Source organism: Zootermopsis nevadensis, unplaced genomic scaffold (assembly GCF_977971745.1).
Source record: "Zootermopsis nevadensis isolate Lab colony 2312 unplaced genomic scaffold, Znev_1.0 Znev_ptg000061l, whole genome shotgun sequence".
Taxonomy (NCBI): Eukaryota; Metazoa; Arthropoda; class Insecta; order Blattodea; family Termopsidae; genus Zootermopsis; species Zootermopsis nevadensis.
Window position 1 is genome coordinate 11,447,197 of NW_028259192.1, and position 17,716 is coordinate 11,464,912.

General features: G+C 35.3%; 2 protein-coding genes across 5 annotated transcripts; one reads left to right on the forward strand and one right to left on the reverse strand.

Annotated features, from left to right (window-relative positions):
* On the forward strand, window positions 1–3,623 carry Non3 (Ribosome production factor 2-like protein Non3). Of its 2 annotated transcripts, none has more exons than XM_022082761.2 (6): window positions 1–146; window positions 1,016–1,148; window positions 1,355–1,514; window positions 1,755–2,034; window positions 2,993–3,137; window positions 3,284–3,623. In XM_022082761.2, the coding sequence occupies exons 1-6, from the start codon at window positions 124–126 to the stop codon at window positions 3,467–3,469; spliced, it is 927 nt and encodes a 308-aa protein (XP_021938453.1). In that variant the 5' UTR covers window positions 1–123; the 3' UTR covers window positions 3,470–3,623. The 2 variants fall into 2 exon arrangements, with proteins under 2 accessions (XP_021938453.1, XP_021938444.1); XM_022082752.1 differs by lacking the exon at window positions 1–146 and adding an exon at window positions 538–629.
* An 884-nt stretch (window positions 3,624–4,507) lies between these two features.
* On the reverse strand, window positions 4,508–17,609 carry LOC110838996 (8-oxo-dGDP phosphatase NUDT18). 3 transcript variants are annotated; one of them, XM_087340307.1, is made up of 8 exons: window positions 17,321–17,609; window positions 16,693–16,775; window positions 15,414–15,604; window positions 11,780–11,900; window positions 10,048–10,279; window positions 9,016–9,121; window positions 8,630–8,871; window positions 4,508–5,420 (listed from the first exon to the last, which is right to left on the reverse strand). In XM_087340307.1, exons 3-8 carry the CDS (start codon window positions 15,492–15,494, stop codon window positions 5,399–5,401), a joined length of 804 nt encoding a protein of 267 aa, XP_087196433.1. In that variant the 5' UTR covers window positions 15,495–15,604; window positions 16,693–16,775; window positions 17,321–17,609; the 3' UTR covers window positions 4,508–5,398. The 3 variants fall into 3 exon arrangements, with proteins under 3 accessions (XP_087196433.1, XP_087196432.1, XP_021938432.1); XM_087340306.1 differs by lacking the exon at window positions 16,693–16,775 and having other exon boundaries at window positions 17,321–17,604; XM_022082740.2 differs by lacking the exon at window positions 16,693–16,775 and having other exon boundaries at window positions 4,508–8,871; window positions 17,321–17,603.
* Between the last annotated feature and the right edge of the window lie 107 nt (window positions 17,610–17,716).

The following is a 17,716-nucleotide window of genomic DNA, read 5'->3' on the forward strand; positions in this document are numbered from 1 at the left end:
CATCACTGCAATTACACGTGTGAATCTTCTGCTTCAGTTGTTTTGTTGTTTTCTTAGTGTGGAGTGTAGGGTGTATATAAATAAATAAATAAATAAATCTAGAGCTGTGTGGAGCTTGAAAACATGCCTGTTATGCAAAGGATTGTGTTAGTAACGTTAAAATAATGTCTGCCTTTGTTGTATTTTAGAGAATAATTACGTGAAGAGGACATCCTGAAATCAAAATCTCATTGCTCTTGGTTGGATGATTTAAGAAGGGCTGCGTCGGGTTCATGTTGATTCCTCCCACTACTGCCAGTGAATGACTGCGTGTCTTGCACGTTACGATTTATTTCTTACATAGCTCACATATGTTACAAACGCAGTTCTCTTCAGATGTGTGGTTATGTTTTGTTCTACATTCTTTGTGGTAGAAACCAATCGCGTGGTTATGTTCTTAATATGAGTCTAGATCCTGTTAATTATCGAATAAGAATAGTAGAATTCCTGTATCTTCATTGCTATTTCTCGGAATATGACTTTCAGGTTCCTTATTTCTAGCATGGCTGTGACATGGCACTGATATCTGCCTTTCCTATGCTTTCTGAATGTCTTTCCAGTAGTTTCCAGGATGGGGTCTTCCTCAAGACGTAATTGTCATTTTTCAATAGTTCTGATACAAGATATTTTGGATTACAGAAATTGGCCAAGAACCACTTGCACCGCTTTATATGATTATAAGCTAAAATGAAAGTATTACTATATAAATCAGTTACCACTGTTACAAACAGCCTTTTGCCTGTGATAGAGTATTGCTCTGTCTCATTCTCAGTGAACCTGAGTACAAACATAATATTTATTATTTTTTAAAAATTTCTTTATTTGGCAATGATGTGTAGACCATCTCTACCTTGATGTATATTGAGTAGCCACCACTGATCTTGAAATGTAACCAATACAACAATTTTTTAATGGCTCAGAATTGGTGTATAAAGATGGTTATGTACATATATTTATTTTTCTATTTCCTTTTCAGGAAACCAACAACTCATAGGTCAAAAAGAGCCCTCCTGGCCAGGGAACCAAAATTGGTGGAGAATACCAAAAATGCATTGTTTATTAAAGGTAGAAAGACCAGTGGGATGGTAGTAAACTGTATGAAAGACTTGGTAAGGATTCAGGATATTTGAATTTACTCCGCATTTAAAATGTGCTTCAGATCTTACTAACAATCAAATCTGTATTTGTATTGTTTTTGGTCTTTTACACAAATCATTCATTCTAGTGTTGCATCTCAAACCAAGAAAATATAAGATTTTTTCCTTTCTTATACTTATCTTTAGAAAATTATTAATGCATTACTGTCATTTTTCAGTATGATATAAAGAAGCCACATGGAAAGATACTTAATAGACAAAATGACATCTTGCCATTTGAAAATATTACACCTGTTGAAGAATTCTCAAGAAAACATGATGCTTCTATGTTTATGTTTGCATCCCACAACAAGAAGAGGCCACACAATCTCATATTGGGTGAGCCTTAATTGGGAGGAAATAACCTTTAAAATGTATACAGATCTTGACATAACAGACTGTTGTTGTTTTATACGTGCTGCTTTCTTAGCATTTTCAATAAGAATGTTTTAAGTATTTCTATAGTTTTTCCATCATTCTTGACAGGTAACTTACTAATTTAAAAATGACATAATTAAATGCTTGCCAAACTCAGTCTTTACTCCATGAAGAGTAGTAATATTTGAATTCTTGTTGCAGGCCGTATGTACGATAGCCACATCTTGGATATGGTTGAATTCGGTATTGAACGTTACAGAGGATTAAAGGAATTTAAAACTCAGAAGGTATCCTTGGGAATTAAGCCATGTCTGTTATTTGCTGGAGAATTATTTGAGCATAATCATGAGTACAGACGAATAAAGAACTTGTTGGTTGACATGTTCCAAAGGGAGAAAATTCAAGCAGTGAGACTCCAGGGCCTAGAACATGCTCTTCTATTCACTGCAGCAGAAGACCAGATATATTTACGCAGCTACAGGTATGACATTTCCCCTTTACATGGCCACCATCACCAGATGGGCCAACCTTCTGTATTACTAATATGTAGCATTCCGCGTTGTTTATCCCTGTAATATATAACTCCCAAGCATCTATCAAGGTGTTCACTTTGAGCTGATCCATGGAATTAAAGCCCCTTACTACACCGAGTAATTATTACTACGTATGAGGCAGTCAAAGTTCATTGGAAGGCCTTATGAGAAACTGACCATTGTACATTCATGCAACACCTACATATCATGGGCCTGTTGGAAAGAGCAAGTGCAGGAAATGTGGTTAGGATCAGTGCCTCTCCTTAACCTTGAGCCTACCAGCACATGGCATGGTGAGATTGAAATTATTGGTTTGAGAGACCGAGGAATAAACTACTTGATCCCTACCTAGCCTGCTGACATTCCCAGATGAGCTTTGACATTACCATTGATGTCTTAAGGGCCCACAAAACTGCCAGACTATATGAGCCTGCCTGTAGACCCCTTGCCTACCAAAACATTCCTTTGTGCAACTAGTGTACTGGCTTGGGTATGAAGATAATTCTTGACTATCCTCCAAGGTAATGGAACATATCAAAGAGCAATATAGGCTCTAAATATCTTAATTACCAAACTGATAATGGCCTCTAGGCCCTCTTCTAACAGAGCCAGGAAGACAACGCTGGGTGGACAGTTTTACATAGAAATTCAATATAAGATTTAAACAAAGTCTGTTTATTCATTCTTGAGTTTCATGCATAGGGATGGAGTAATTTTGTGTCTGAAGTTTATTAGGAATATGAACCACTATGTCAACTGATGGAAGATAAAGTAAAGAACTGACTAATGTTGTATATTGAATCTGGGAATAAGAGGAAATGAACTATTCGTGAGCAGATGCAAACACATATATGACAGTGTTTTAAACTAAGTAGTTGTGATTCTTAATTAAAGTATGCATTGCAGAATACAGCTGAAGAAATCTGGAAGCAGAATTCCTAGAACAGAACTTGAAGAAATTGGTCCATCAATTGACTTCAAAGTGAGAAGAACAAAGATTTCATCTGATGACTTGTTCAAACTTGCTTGTAAGAGACCCAAGGAACTGAAGGCAAGTATATTTAAAACAGGAAGGATTTATGTACTTATATTGTCACTATAACTATAATTTTGTTACACAAAGAGAACATAACAACAGGTAATGCAAATATAGATGAACAAAGACTATATTATGATGTGATTTTTTTTCTGTAACAGGTGAAGAAGGTCAAGAATATTTCAAAGGACACATTTGGAACTCAACATGGACGAATTCATATTCCAAAACAAAATATTAAGAGATTACAAACCCGAAAAATGAAAGGCTTGAAGAAAACAGTCCTTGAAAAGGAAGAGCAAAGGAAACAGAGGTCTGTTGATGCCAAAACTGACATCCAGACCTGAATATATAATGAATTATTCTCTTTCTTCTACATACACACAAAATATTTAGAGCAGTACAGAATTTCTAATCACACTGGTATTATTGGTGACAGGAATTACTAGTACAAAATTAATGTCTTTTCTAATAAAATATGGAAATACTAAAACATCAAAATGCTCAGTACTTTAACCTTATGAAATCATTAATTTAAGTGTACTTTCCACCAGTATCCCTAATAAAAGAAATCGGTGTTTCCCCCATAATAATATAATTGGATCATCACTTGCTTGTGATGTTTAGTACATGGTTTTAATGCTTTAAAATGGCTGCTAACATATAGATACACATAACGAACAAAAACATATATTGAACAACGTCCTGGAATGAAACTCGTTCGTAAACCGAGAGTTGCCTGTATTGTCGAGGGCATTAACTAATGTAAAGGTAAGTGAATTGCCGCGCCATCTATTGGGAAGTTATTAATTAATGGGCGCGCTAACATTTTCTGACCCGTTTACCTCCTTGAGTATCCTGTAACCCGGATAGAAGCACCGAAAACTCAAATCTAGGTGACCTGCTTCGCCCTCTATTGGCAAAGACACGGAACCAATGTAAAGATAAGTGAACTGCCACGCCATATACTATTAGTCCTTTGAAGTCAAACCTCATCTAGAAAACACTATATGGGGGGAAAAAATTGCTTGAAAATGTTGTTTAAGGAAATAATCTCTGGTTACACTGAGGATTATACAAACAGGATGTGTGCATGCAAGCTTAATCCAACTTGCTCAGAATATGATCAAGTAGCAGGCTGTTTGAACACAATATTGAACCTTTTGATACCATAAAAAGCAAGGAATTTCTTGACCAGGATCATGTACTGAAGAATTCTACTCCATTAAGACAAGCCCCCTTTAAATAACATAAAGCTTCAACTTTTAACCCACATGCACTTACTACAGATCCATTATCAAACACCCTTAAAACTACTTTGTAGCTAAGTATCGTGTTGTATGTTAACCAGGCAGGAATCTTTTCCACCACCCACAACTTGTGCAAATCTTTAACAATGCTTTTATTTTATACAGTTAATGCAAGTAATATAGTGACATTTCAACCACGTATGGTTATACTCAGGCTACAGCCAAACCTTAATTAGAAACTACTTCACCTGTTTGCTATGTAGCATATATATATGTTATAAAAATATACACATCAATTCAAGAAGATACAATACAAATAATAAATTCAGTAGTAATACTGTTGCAAGTGACATCACATTAAGTTGATACAATACACATGATTTTTAAAATTATTAAACTTTTGAGTATTAAACCTTAAAACAAAGTATTTCCAACCCATTTGAATGTAGCAATGACGTCATATAGGTACTAAGCTTAAAGTAATTCTGTTGCAAATTTCATGCCTCAAGTCATGGTTTATGTCTGTGGACATATTAAAAATAAAATCAATTCACTACCTTACATAAGAGTTACAAACAGAATGCATTTTAAACCTTATATAATCTAAACTATTCAACCATAAAAAAATTATATAAAAGACACATTTATACTGTAATTTTGATGGAGAATTTAAAGTCTTTTAAATAAACATCTTGATATCAGTAGTCCATGTATGTTACAAAAAGTATGTTAACATATGAAAGGGTAAGGTGAAGTGCAGACAGGCAGGTGCATAACCTGGAATTGAATAGTGGAGACAGAATGTGGTATTTACTGACACCTCTGTGTTCTTGACTTCTTTTGACTTTTCTTCTTTGTAAGTTTAGTAATAATACATTAACAACAGGGCAAGTAAATTCATATGCTATTAAAACTATTGTATCAAATTTCTCATGCATAAAACACATAGATAAAATCCTCTTAGACTATTAGCCACGTAAATTCAGAGCAGAAGTTCAACACTTCAGACATTCTCTGTCACTGTCATCAGGGATGAAGGAGACAGTTTCTGAAACAATATATTTTTGCTTTAAATTGACATGGCTGATCACTCTGGATGATTTTATCACCTTCAGTCACCATGAAAACTTCAAGTCTTAAATGGTCATGGAAAGTGAACAGTACATTACTGAAGCTTATGAAAAGGAAATAATTATATAAGAGTAGGGTATACCTTACAATTTAAACACACTGCAGTATCACAGAGATAAAAATGTATTACAAATAGTAATATAATCTCATAACCAGATCCTTATTTAGTACATGTATAAAATATTCTAGTGCTGAATTAAGGACTGTACAACCATGGTGTTACTTAGTTATCACCACATTAACATTTATAATACTTTTTATTGCACTACTTTTGGGGAGCATTATATTTTTTCATAAACAATTTTTTAATGATCATTTTACTAAATTTCTTAACAACAGTTCATACGTTTCTCATTAAATTCTCTACTTTTTTGATAAGTTAAACGAGTTAATTGAAGTCAGGCATTGAAGCAAAGCAATAGCTTTGACTAGTTTAAATGGTATGAAAATATAAGAAAGTTTCTACTTCTTCTCAATGCAAAATTTAATCAAAATTCTATCACAGGGACAGCCACTGAAACTAAATCAGAAATGGAAGGACAGAAGACATTTTAACACTGATTTCTATTCCACTTACAAAACAAATGAACCCTTATATATAAAGAAAATGCAATGAAAACCTGAACTGTGAACCAGTTTTATTATTTCAATGCCATTACCATTTCTACTCCAACCTGCATAATCATGTCTTTGACATTGAAGGAAATGAAAAACTGTAATTTTTCAAAATGTAAAAATCAATGCCATATTAGTAACTCCCAAATATTAACAAAACTGAGCACATAAATTAAAATTAAATGTAATTTCCCAAAATGACAATTCAAAGTTATATTCTATACACTTCATAAGATTCTGTTTCATCTACCTACTGATAACTCAAGGCAAGAATCAGCATCAAAATTGAACTACACTAATAAAACTCAATATCAAAAGAACTTAAAACTTTGGCAGGATACTGGTAGTATAAAATATTTCTATGCAACTTCATTGAAATCATGTGATTTTTACAGATGTTAATTATAAATACTGACCACACAAAAGTAATGTTTTGAATCCCCAATTCTCAAAAGACACCCACAATTATCTCCTAATATTATTTTAAGAAACACTGAAAATTAAATCAGTGCATATTAATATACTTACCATCAATATAATAATATTATTAGCCTGTACAAGTCCTTGCTTACACAAACATCACCTCAGTACATTATGGAACAGAGTCCTGATATTACGATCTATGTATGTCCTGTGCCTCGCAGAAATTATAATACTGCCCCTTCATTGTGAGTTACAAAACAGGCTTTAGGGAATGTCTATAGCAAAATAATCTAAAATACAGTAAGTTGAGACCAACTCACATAATGCACTTACACAGTTACAGTATTTTATAGCAGCTTCTAAAATATAAGTGGAGTTTGTGACAAAGTTCAAGAAATGTGGTAGTCATAACCAAGGCAAGCTTTTCAGTAGGTATGCATCAACAGGGATTCCAAATGATGTCATAAGCTGAATTGAAATTTATCATTAATGAGACACATGGAAACATTCAGAAATATTAAGCTTGTTGCAAACACAAACTATTAAAAAAAATTTCAGAGGCCACAGACTGCTCATCCCTGACCTACTCAGATAACCATTTGTAATTAAATATTATCTGTAGTAAATATAGAAAAACTGTAATGAATGATGCTACCATTATACAAATTATTAAAATTTGTTTCAACACAATAAGACTGGTTGTTGCTGCAAAGCTGCCAGTAATTCCTACAACACGTTTGCACTATATTTTTATAACCTGACATGTACTCGACTCTCAATACAAAAATAATGCCAAATTAGTATTTTGAGAAATCATTCCACTAAAATAACTTAAATTATACAAGTTTGATAGCTTTTGTTATATAGAACCAAGAAACCATCAGAAAGATAATCTACATATTGTCCCCTGCTCCTGCCACCCCCCCTTTTAGTATTAATAATGTGGAGTAGAAACAGGGGCATTACACAAGTAAATATGGTGACAAATGGATGTTAATTATAGATTGAGTCTACACATTATACAACTATGGCAGTTCATAATAATAGGCTTAATGTATCAACTGCAGGAATTGACATAATAGGGAAAACATTGCCAGCAGTATGACAAAATGAAGCAAGGAAGAAGATACTGTACTCACCCAGGGCAATGAGTAACACAGCACTACGTAGTATTATGTAAGGTCAAGAGTAAAATCTACATTGTCCCCCCAGTGTACACAGCATCAGCCAACTTTGCTGTCTCATTATAACTTGGAACCAAATAGTACACCTTAGTTGAACTACATGAAGTTCCTATTTTATTACAGGGACTGCATTGTCAATGATCTTACATGATGTAACTCTCTTCCAGAAATAAGGAGTTGGGGTAGCTCAGTCAGTACAGTGACTGACTAGTACTGGACAACTGGGGTTTGATCCCTGACGGGGCAGAGGATTTTTCAACTAGTCTCTGCATCCAGACCAGTTCTGGGGCCCACCCAGCCTCCTATCCAATGGGTACTGGGGTCCTTTCCCAGGGCATGATAATGACCACTCATTCGTATCCAGTGTCGAGGTTAAGAATGATTAGGAGCTATACTTCCTCTCCTGCCAAGAACTTACATGGTATATGGTGGGACAGCTTTGTTTATGTTACTTTTACTGTTCCAGAAATACAGAACCAGATAACCTGTGTACAAATAAAGTGGCAACAGTAACGAAAATTATTGCTGCAGAAATATGCCGATATTATACAGGCACACGTTTTGAGGTATGCCATAATACCCATGTAAATTTTTCAAGAGACTGACAACCTGCCATTTTAATATATTTTAATTGTAAATATGTTAATACCATTTATAGACACAAATGAATGTAAAAAACGTGTTATAGTCAAGAAAATGTTTCGTGTCATAGTTTTTTTTAAGTACTGTTTAAAATCTGGGTATAACATTTTGCTGTGCACAGCATGTTTGATGCATGGCATGTAGAACACATATGCTGGCAAAACAATTCATGCAGCCTGCAGATGATATGAAATGGATACTGTGCTAAACAATGAGAGCTCTTCCTAGTGTCTTGGTACCTTCCACAGCGTATTTTATTTACCGAATCACATGCAGAGGCACAGCCATATTTTTGGGTAGCCTTTTAAGTAAGTCATCTCCCAGTTGCTTGGACACCTCCAGCCAAGTGTATTTGTCAATGATACCAACTTCTTCCAGAGCTTTCCGAAATGAGACAAGGACAGTAAGGCACAAACCATCATTTAATGCCTCAGGCTTTCCACAATGTTCTACTGCCAAAATTCCATGAGGTTTATGAGCTGGTAGGTCTGCACCAAATATTTCCTTTAAAAAAAATGTGACATGAGATTCCATGCAATTGCGAAAAAGGTATAATATGCAATGTAATCATTAGAATTCCCATTCTTACTCATCAAGAAGACATTCAATACATAAATGCCTGCTATATGCTTAATTAACGAAACTTACTGTCATGAACTTATTTAGTGTTGAATGAACATTTCTAGTTGGATTGATCTCACATACTGGTAAGTGAACTTCCGTCTTTTCAGATAGAAGAATGTGAACACGATTACTAGAAAAGAGAACAGTTACATATGATTAAATTCATATTATTATTATTATAAGCACTTAACTAAAATATATAATGAAGAAAAACAGAACCACTTAAAACCTGCAGCTTTCTACAGTTAATAATAATTTTTGTGAGAAAAATGTTAATTATAAAACAGAAACAATATGAACATAATTATTTTATTGCTGGATACACAGTCATGTGGGTATTTAAAATTCACAGCCAGCACACTTAAATTTTACAACATATTCTGAATATGTAAGACTTGAGGTTCTCACAGCGGTGAGTATGAAGATTTCCGTCTTCTGGGTTGTTGCGCTGTGTAGTCTGGTCGATGTTAACCAACGTTTCAGAGGTCATACTGCCTCCGTCATCAGGGCCCTGATGACGGAGGCAGTATGACCTCTGAAACGTTGGTTAACATCGACCAGACTACACAGCGCAACAACCCAGAAGACGGAAATCTTCATATTCTGAATATTTTAAGGTGGCAGGCAAAATAAAGCCCTTGGGAACAGAGAGGTTCAATGTATAAAGTATTACTGAACTACATTTACAACAAGGAATTAACAAATGTATATTACAGCTACATACTGAACAATGATGGTTTATGAATTCCTGCCTTTTTGGATATGTTTCTTTTTTCTTTTCAAGATACAACAGTAATTTCCACTAGATTACAAATACTACACTTTTATAAAACTGGGCAACAAAGAACTCGCTACAGTTGCTCTCCTCTAATAGACACCATTTTAATTTTTAAAATTTAACAGAAAGTGCTTTCAATGAGCTTCCTGAAAACACAAAAGTGTTAACTCACTGAATTAATCTGTACATGGAACCTGACTTGTAACAAAAACTCCAATGTTTAATTGTGGGTAAAGATAAACATAAGTAATTTTAAGATAACAACATGTCATTCATACTTGCTTCTCTTCCTGATGCAGATAACAAGCCGGAGCAGTAGTTTGCGGTGTGGTGTTACTGCTGGCAACACACATCCATGCCAACACTCATCTTTTCTTGCATGATAGCTTCTGGCTTGTTCTATTATTGAAAGAATATCATTGGCACGGAGGTTCAGTTCACCAAGATCTTTTATCCATTTAGCCTGGAGAGATTCTGAGTCAGCATCCTTTGGTGTTTTCAAGCATCCACCTATAAAATAATTCAAACAAAAGTGATACACTTAATTAACTATTGCAAAGATACTTAACCATATTAGAAGTCTGCATAGTACAGTCAGTACAGTGACTGGTTACAGACTGGATGACCAAGGTTAAATCCCCACCCAGCCTCCTATCCAATGGGTACCGGGGTCCTTTCCCGGGGGTAAAGTGTGGCTGGGATGTGATGCTGATCACTCAACCCCATCTAGCGCTGAGGTCAAGAATGAATATGAGCTATACCTCCTCTCCCCCCAAGCGCCTACATGGCGTATAGTGGGACAGCTTTACTTTACTTTACTTTACTTTATAGTTCAAAATATGTCTCCGTTTTCGAGGACAAGCTAATTAGGTGTCCAAACAGCAGTATGAGTAATAACCATCATAAAAATCTATGGAGAATTTTGACCTCTACAGCCCTTTGTTGCTTGAATTACATGAAGACCAAAAACTGAGGAAAACAACATAAAAACTAGATCTGTTTAATCACATCAGCATGCCCAGAAACAATTAGATGTAGGTGAGGAGGATGGTCTAAAAGTGAACAAATCATAAAATAAACTGCCTATTCACTGCAATCTTTTACCTAGAATTTTTTTAATAAAAACAGTTTATAAAGGATGTATCAAATTTCTCCTATACCAAAGTTTTAAAATGATGAGCCTGAGAGCATAGTTCACATACCTTTTCCAATCTGATCCCATATTTTTGTTTATTCTTTAAAATATTGGAAAATAGATGAGTTAGAGTGGCATGTACTTTTTAACACAGTGTACCATAGCTTCAGAATGATGAAACCTTTTTTTGTGTAATATAATATGTTGGCTTCCTTCCTGGGAACAGCAATTAAAAGAAAGGCACAAGTGGTCAAGTCTCCACAGCTGGTTGAAATAAAGCAAGATCTTGTTAGACTTCTTTGTCAGAGCACCGATAAACACTGCTTGTTAATTAAGTAGTCAACTGTTAAAGTAGCCTAATACAGTACGTTCACTGACAAAGTTGAAGACAACAGTCATTTTCTGGCTCCCAGCTGTAACTGTACAGCTCACCACCAAGCATTAAAAGGTTTCCCTGATACAAAGTATTGTTCAATAAAAACAATATAATCAACTCACCTATTTTGTAGGAGTTTGATATTCAGTTTGAAGACGTTTATAGCAAGTTTGAAAATGTTCCTGTCTTGGGTTTTCTTGGTCAGAGTTATTCGCTCTGAAGGTGGCAATGCCAGGTATGCCAAAATGTTGAAACACCTTCAATGTGGCTTACACCAAAATGCTAAAGATGTATACTTCAAAATGTTTCCATACTATAAAAGTTTCTGTTACTTTTAGAATCTCTCACTTTAATTAGCAGTATGTCTAATACATGTTTACCAAATATTTAAATATCCTTCAACTTCAAATGCAATCAATATAAAACCAAATATTCAAGCAAAACATTGGTGATGTGACCCATGTTGACTTGTACGTTTACAATCTAAAGTAAAATGTACCTGTTACATTTCCTGTTATGACAAAACGATACCAAGCACCACCTGCACATTCCACCATAAGGAGAGTTGTGGGCTCCATCTCGATCCCCGTCTCCTCTAACACTTCTCTCTTCACTCCTTCCTAAGCAGCAGCAAAATAGATGCATGTAATACAGTGCAAATTTAGTTGCCAAAATACCTGAGACTAACGCTGTTGGTTCATACAAAGCATGAACATACAGCATTAAACAAACCTATAAGAAAAGAGGAACTCCATGGAGCAGAGCCCTTCTTGAGAAACTGATACTACGCCCAACTATACAATAAAATCTCTGTCTTTAATGTAACCTGAATGTTCATTACTCCATTCATAAAAGCCCACCACTGGTCCTTATCCTGGGCCAAATTAATCCAATAAACACACCCCATCCACTCCTAATATCCATTTAATATTTTCTTCCATCTATGACCAGGCTTGCCAACCAAAACTCTGTATTCACTCATCTCCATCCTGCATTCTCCATGCCCTGCCCAACTCATCCTTCTTCATGTGATCACCCTAATATTTGATAAAGCATACAAATTATTAAATGCCATATAATGCAACTTATGAAGTATGTTATCATTTCATCCCTTATAGTTTCAGATATTCTATCAGCATCCTGTTCTCAAACACCCTTAGTCTGTGTTCTTTTCTGAATGCGAAAGAACAAATTTCCCACACATACAAACACAGCAGGTAAAAACTGTAGTTCCATATATTTTAATCCTCACATTTTTTGATAAAGTTTCTTAACTGCATGTTAGCAAGCATTTTCTGAATTTAATCTGCTTACACATGAAGTCAATGGATGAATAAATTTATATTCATTTATTTGTAGTGGTTCATCCCTGTCCATATGACATACATTTTATTTAAATAAGATAATATACATTTTCATAATCACTTAAATTTGTTACATGTGACATAGTTATGAAATGCCAACATTTGTGTAGTTCAGTTGAATAGAACAAAATTTATCTACATTCCGTATATTCTTCGCAAGGCCCAAACCAAGGATGTAGAACATGTCATAGCACAAATACAATACTTGTTTATAATATAAATTACATAGATATGGTAATGTACAGTCACCTTCTTTTTTTATGTTTAACTTTTGAACATTTAAATTGTTCTGGAAAAACTTATATTGCCATCATTTGATTGCAAAGATTTCTTAAGGGAACACTAATGCAGTCTGAACAGATTTAAAGTAGTTGTTATTTCATCATAACCACGTAAATCTTTTGATTGAGAGAATTTATTATACTTTCATTCACTGTTGTGGGTATAAGATATATGTTTTGAAAGGTTTTAGGGTAGAAACTGCTAGCAGCTTTTGTAAAACACAGTAATAAACCTTCAGGTTTAATACACAGCTTCTCAAAATGGACCCTGTTCCAAGGAGCTGGTTACACTAACCCCATTACAGAACTACTCTTTGATCACCACCAATACTGATGATATTTGAATACTTTTATTTAGTAATGTATTAAAGTACCATATGGTGTGCAAAATATTGTAGTTCAAATCTTAAGGGTTAAAGAAAAGACAAAATTCTGGAGTATGTATCTGAACTTAACCCCTGTAAGAGTACCATTCTATATACCGGGTCTTCAATTTATGCGGCAGCGGTCGTGACTTGCATTGCGTAGTCGGCCGAAGCACTGTTGATGTCGGCGAGAGTCGTGCCCGTTCTTCCGGTGGGTGACCGGCGTATCAGTTTCAGTGCCGCTAGTAACAGCGAACTACAAATATTTCTCGTCACTGATACATGTTATTACATTAATTGTTCTTACCTTAAATCACAAAAGATGTTCAAAGTGACTTCCTTGTGCTTGCAGGCAACTTCACATATCTCGTTAACATGTTTCGAAATACTCGACGAAGCTCTTCTTGGGAAATTGCCGAAATAATTGTCGAATATTTTCTTTAATTGCTTCTGCATGCGACTTTTACCTGTGGGGCATACTGAAGAAAAAAGTGTATGTAAACAATCCGCACACTGCAGAAGTAATTAAAGAAAATATTCGACAATTGATTTCGGCAATTTCCCAAGAAGAGCTTCGTCGAGTATTTCGAAACATGTTAACGAGATGTGAAGTTGCCTGCAAGCACAAGGAAGTCACTTTGTACATCTTTTGTGGTTTAAGGTAAAAACAATTAATGTAATAACATGCATCAGTGACGAGAAATATTTGTAGTTCGCTGTTACTAGCGGCACTGAAACTGATTCGCCGGTCTCCCACCGGAAGAACGGGCACGACTCCCGCTGACATCAACAGTGCGTCGGCCGACTACGCAATGCAAGTCACGACCGCTGCCGCATAAATTGAAGACCCGGTAGTATTAATCTTTACTAGAATCTCAATTTTGGAGCAAATACATATGAATTCTTGCTTAAAAAATCTGTCACGCTCATTCACTTGTTCCAGTATAACTTTATCAGTTTTCTCATCAGCTGTTATTCCATTCTTCACACTCTTTTGCCATATCCAAATTACTAACACATCCTCAAGGGCTTCAAGTTTTATATCCTTCAAAAAGTGCACACTTTTACATGATTTGTTCTTCCATTTATTTTCTCATTAAAAGTATCTCTGACACAGCACTAACTGATGGATGTGTTTACCCAAAAAAATGGAAGAAATACTTGGAAATATTTTGTTGGTTTGCAGCAGAATATTCTTCTTTGTAAATACACACATCTTACCTTAACAACACTTAACACAGCCCTTCCGTGTCACACAAATACAATTGATTGTGATTATAGACACATGTATCTGACTGTACTTTAACTTGGTTCCTCTACTACCAATCTGCAATTATATTCGAAGTATGTTTCCATATCAAATGTTAGTTATTCGAATGAAATGAGCAGAAAACACCTTCATTATGGAAGAGCCCACTAGCCATGTTAAATAAAAAAGAAGAAACTGTTCAGAACTTCGTAGAACAGTTTCAAAATCATTCTCTGGAAAGATTTTTCTTTCAAAATAATGCTTTAAAACGTACTTTCAATGTCCTAATAATTTACACTAGTTACTGACAGAATATACAATTTGACCATGGAATTGATATTCCAAGAAGGGCTTGAGCAGATACTTCCAAAAAAAGAATCTCTCGTTTTCTTAACCTGATCTAAAAATAAAATGTATTTTACATCCAGCCACAATGGTGATCCAATGCAACAACTTGACACGAAAGTGATCCATAGTACCCACCTCCAAACACACAAATTTGAATTACATATAATATAGTTAAGTGATAAAATCATTCTTATGCATGTATGTAGCTTGAATGGGGATAACGATAAATATGAAAATCTCCTTGAAACTGACTACCCTAAATAATAATAAGGAATATTATACAAACAGGTGGTTAAACAGATTTAAACAATTTATGATGGTGTCGAATTGTGACTGCAGACCTTAAATAGAAGGAGTGCTGCTGAACCTTAATTTTTATTAACTATGAGTTACTGATTAAATAAACATTATCACAGCACAAAATATATAATTTCCATCAGTTCCATTCTTTTTTGCTAAAAAACGTAAGACTCTAAAAATATTGATATACATTTCAAGTACTAAGATTAATTACTTTGTAACATACCAGTAAGTTTTCACCAGGCTCAACATGACCAGCAGGTAGATACCACTTCCCAGCACATGAACTTTTGGCCTCCTGCATCATTAACACCTCTCCATCACTATTAATAAGAGCTCCTACAACAATGTAGCTCACAGTATGCCTTAATATGGGTCTGTAGTCTGGAGATGCTGAGGGTACAATGCCTTTTGCAGCTGTAACACACAGTTAGTGATGATGTGGACAGGATCCAGCTGGCTCAGGACAGTTAAAAGTGATGAGCTCTTGTAATACAAATTCCATAAAAAGTAGGGAATTTCTTGAATAGCTACGTGACTAAGAATCAAGCTCTGTGAAGTTAGTTAACAAAAATTAATATCATTTATAAATAGCTCTATAGTTCATCTGTTGGAGGTAGATACCATGTGTGTATCACAGGGGTAAGGGAACAAGATCAATTAAGGTTTATATGTATCCAGAATCAGAAACCTAGTTGCAACAAACAATCTGTGCTGAGAACTGAAGGTTCTCCACACACAAAACTGTGAATGAAGGTATTTTTACATACAGGTCAGAGTCTAGCTACAACAGACAAGGTACGCCTATACTAAGAACTGATATCTCTGTCACTTAGGGCTAGACATCCTATCCCAAGTCTGGCTACAACACAACCTGTACTAGTGTTAAAGTCACACATCAATAGCTAATTCTCACTTTAATAAACTTTCAGCAATCTTGGATATCTTTTTGTTGCCTACAGTACTATCTGCCATAAGGAAATGTACACTTTCATAAATTTTAATTTCAATAATTACAATTATTAAATGAATACACAGCTGTATGAAGACTGAGGAAAAGTGTACCAGAAAGGGCTGTTGGTCCTGAATGCAGGCATGTACCATCTGTCAACCTCTCACGGTAGCCTCCAGAGGCCACACACCATGGAGAAACCCCCAGCAATTGCTGCCCCCATGGGCCTCCTTTTCCATGCCTTGCCCACTAGGCTTCGACATTCCTGTGTTTCCACCATAATGGTTGGAACAATGTTAACGAGATCTCATTGTTGGATTGCACGTCCAACAATCACATAAGACTGCATTTTTTGCAACCACTACCTCAAATCAAGTTGTCATAATGTAATCCAAAAATGACTTTAGATACCACTATAGCCATTGATATCACTGTTGCATTTGGTCGCTCTGCTGATGTCATTGCCTGCAATGAGCTGTGAAGAACACCTTTGGAATTTCAGTATACTTCGAACTTTCTAATCATGTAATTTTCTACAATTGGTAATACTAACATGACAGATGCAAAAAGGCGTAAAGCGGAAGATACCATTCCCCATAATCGTCTGCACACCAAGGACTCTAATAATGTCATCATCTGCAATGAAGATCATTCCAATGACATCTGTCTATATGTATGTTATAAGTCAAGAAAGACTAGTTGGATTTTCATTACGTTTGTTATGCACATTAATCTAAAATCATAATTTTTAATTACTTAAAATTGGTAATACCAATAGCACATATGTGTATATTTGTGAGGTGGTACAATTACCCTAATATATAATATTCTACAGAGTTATCAGCGATTCTGAGGAATGTACCATCTGCATCTTCTCTACAGTATAAAGATGTAAGCGATACACTCTTCTGAACCGCTCGTAACTACCTGTATGACTTCAGGGTATTACAACCCATAACATCACAGTTATATCATCAGACGTTGAAGTACCTCCCCCTATTAATTTGTTGATCTCGACAGGAGCATCCGATATTAAGTGACTCATAATTTTCTATTATGATCGGACTTGTACGTCATAAAACCCACTAAAACTACATCATAATGTATTTTAGTTATGCTTGCATACGCTAATCTGTTCTATTCATATGATTGAACTGTGACTTCAGCACAACTTTAAATACCTGTTGCCTCATTTTGTTCTTCAAGGGTGAAGTCACACAGGTCTTGGCAGTCTTCTTGAGCTTGGCCATCCAACAGCCTTCTGATATTTTCTTCGACACCATCCATTTTATTAACAAGTCATGCAAAAATACCAAGAATATGCATCAGATGCTTTGAAGCCTAAACTCCACGTCAATGAAACGCCCATCACTCCTCCAAATGTTATGCGCATAACTGTACGATCACAGAATACAACATCATCAACAAAATATACCTGGAACTCTTCACACAGCTACTCGAATATGGCTGAGTATTTCACAGATAAATGAAACAATTGAAGATGGAAAAGGCGTGTAAGAGGATTGCTAATGCCCGCTAACTCCCGTTCCTCATTAGGTTTATTTCATAATACTGTT

Bases quoted from the DNA above. Each gene is read 5' to 3' on its own strand.
- LOC110838996 (XM_087340306.1), bottom strand. From the start codon at position 17,426: ATGGATGGTGTCGAAGAAAATATCAGAAGGCTGTTGGATGGCCAAGCT. The intron at 15,605-17,320 runs GTATTTAAAGTT...TGTGTGTTACAG, and splicing joins AGAACAAAATGAGGCAACAG to CTGCAAAAGGCATTGTACCC. The intron at 10,280-11,779 runs GTACATTTTACT...ATTATTTTATAG, and splicing joins CATAACAGGAAATGTAACAG to GTGGATGCTTGAAAACACCA.
- Non3 (XM_022082752.1), top strand. From the start codon at position 553: ATGGCACTGATATCTGCCTTTCCTATGCTTTCTGAATGTCTTTCCAGT. The intron at 630-1,015 runs GTAATTGTCATT...TTTCCTTTTCAG, and splicing joins GATGGGGTCTTCCTCAAGAC to GAAACCAACAACTCATAGGT. The intron at 1,149-1,354 runs GTAAGGATTCAG...GTCATTTTTCAG, and splicing joins TAAACTGTATGAAAGACTTG to TATGATATAAAGAAGCCACA.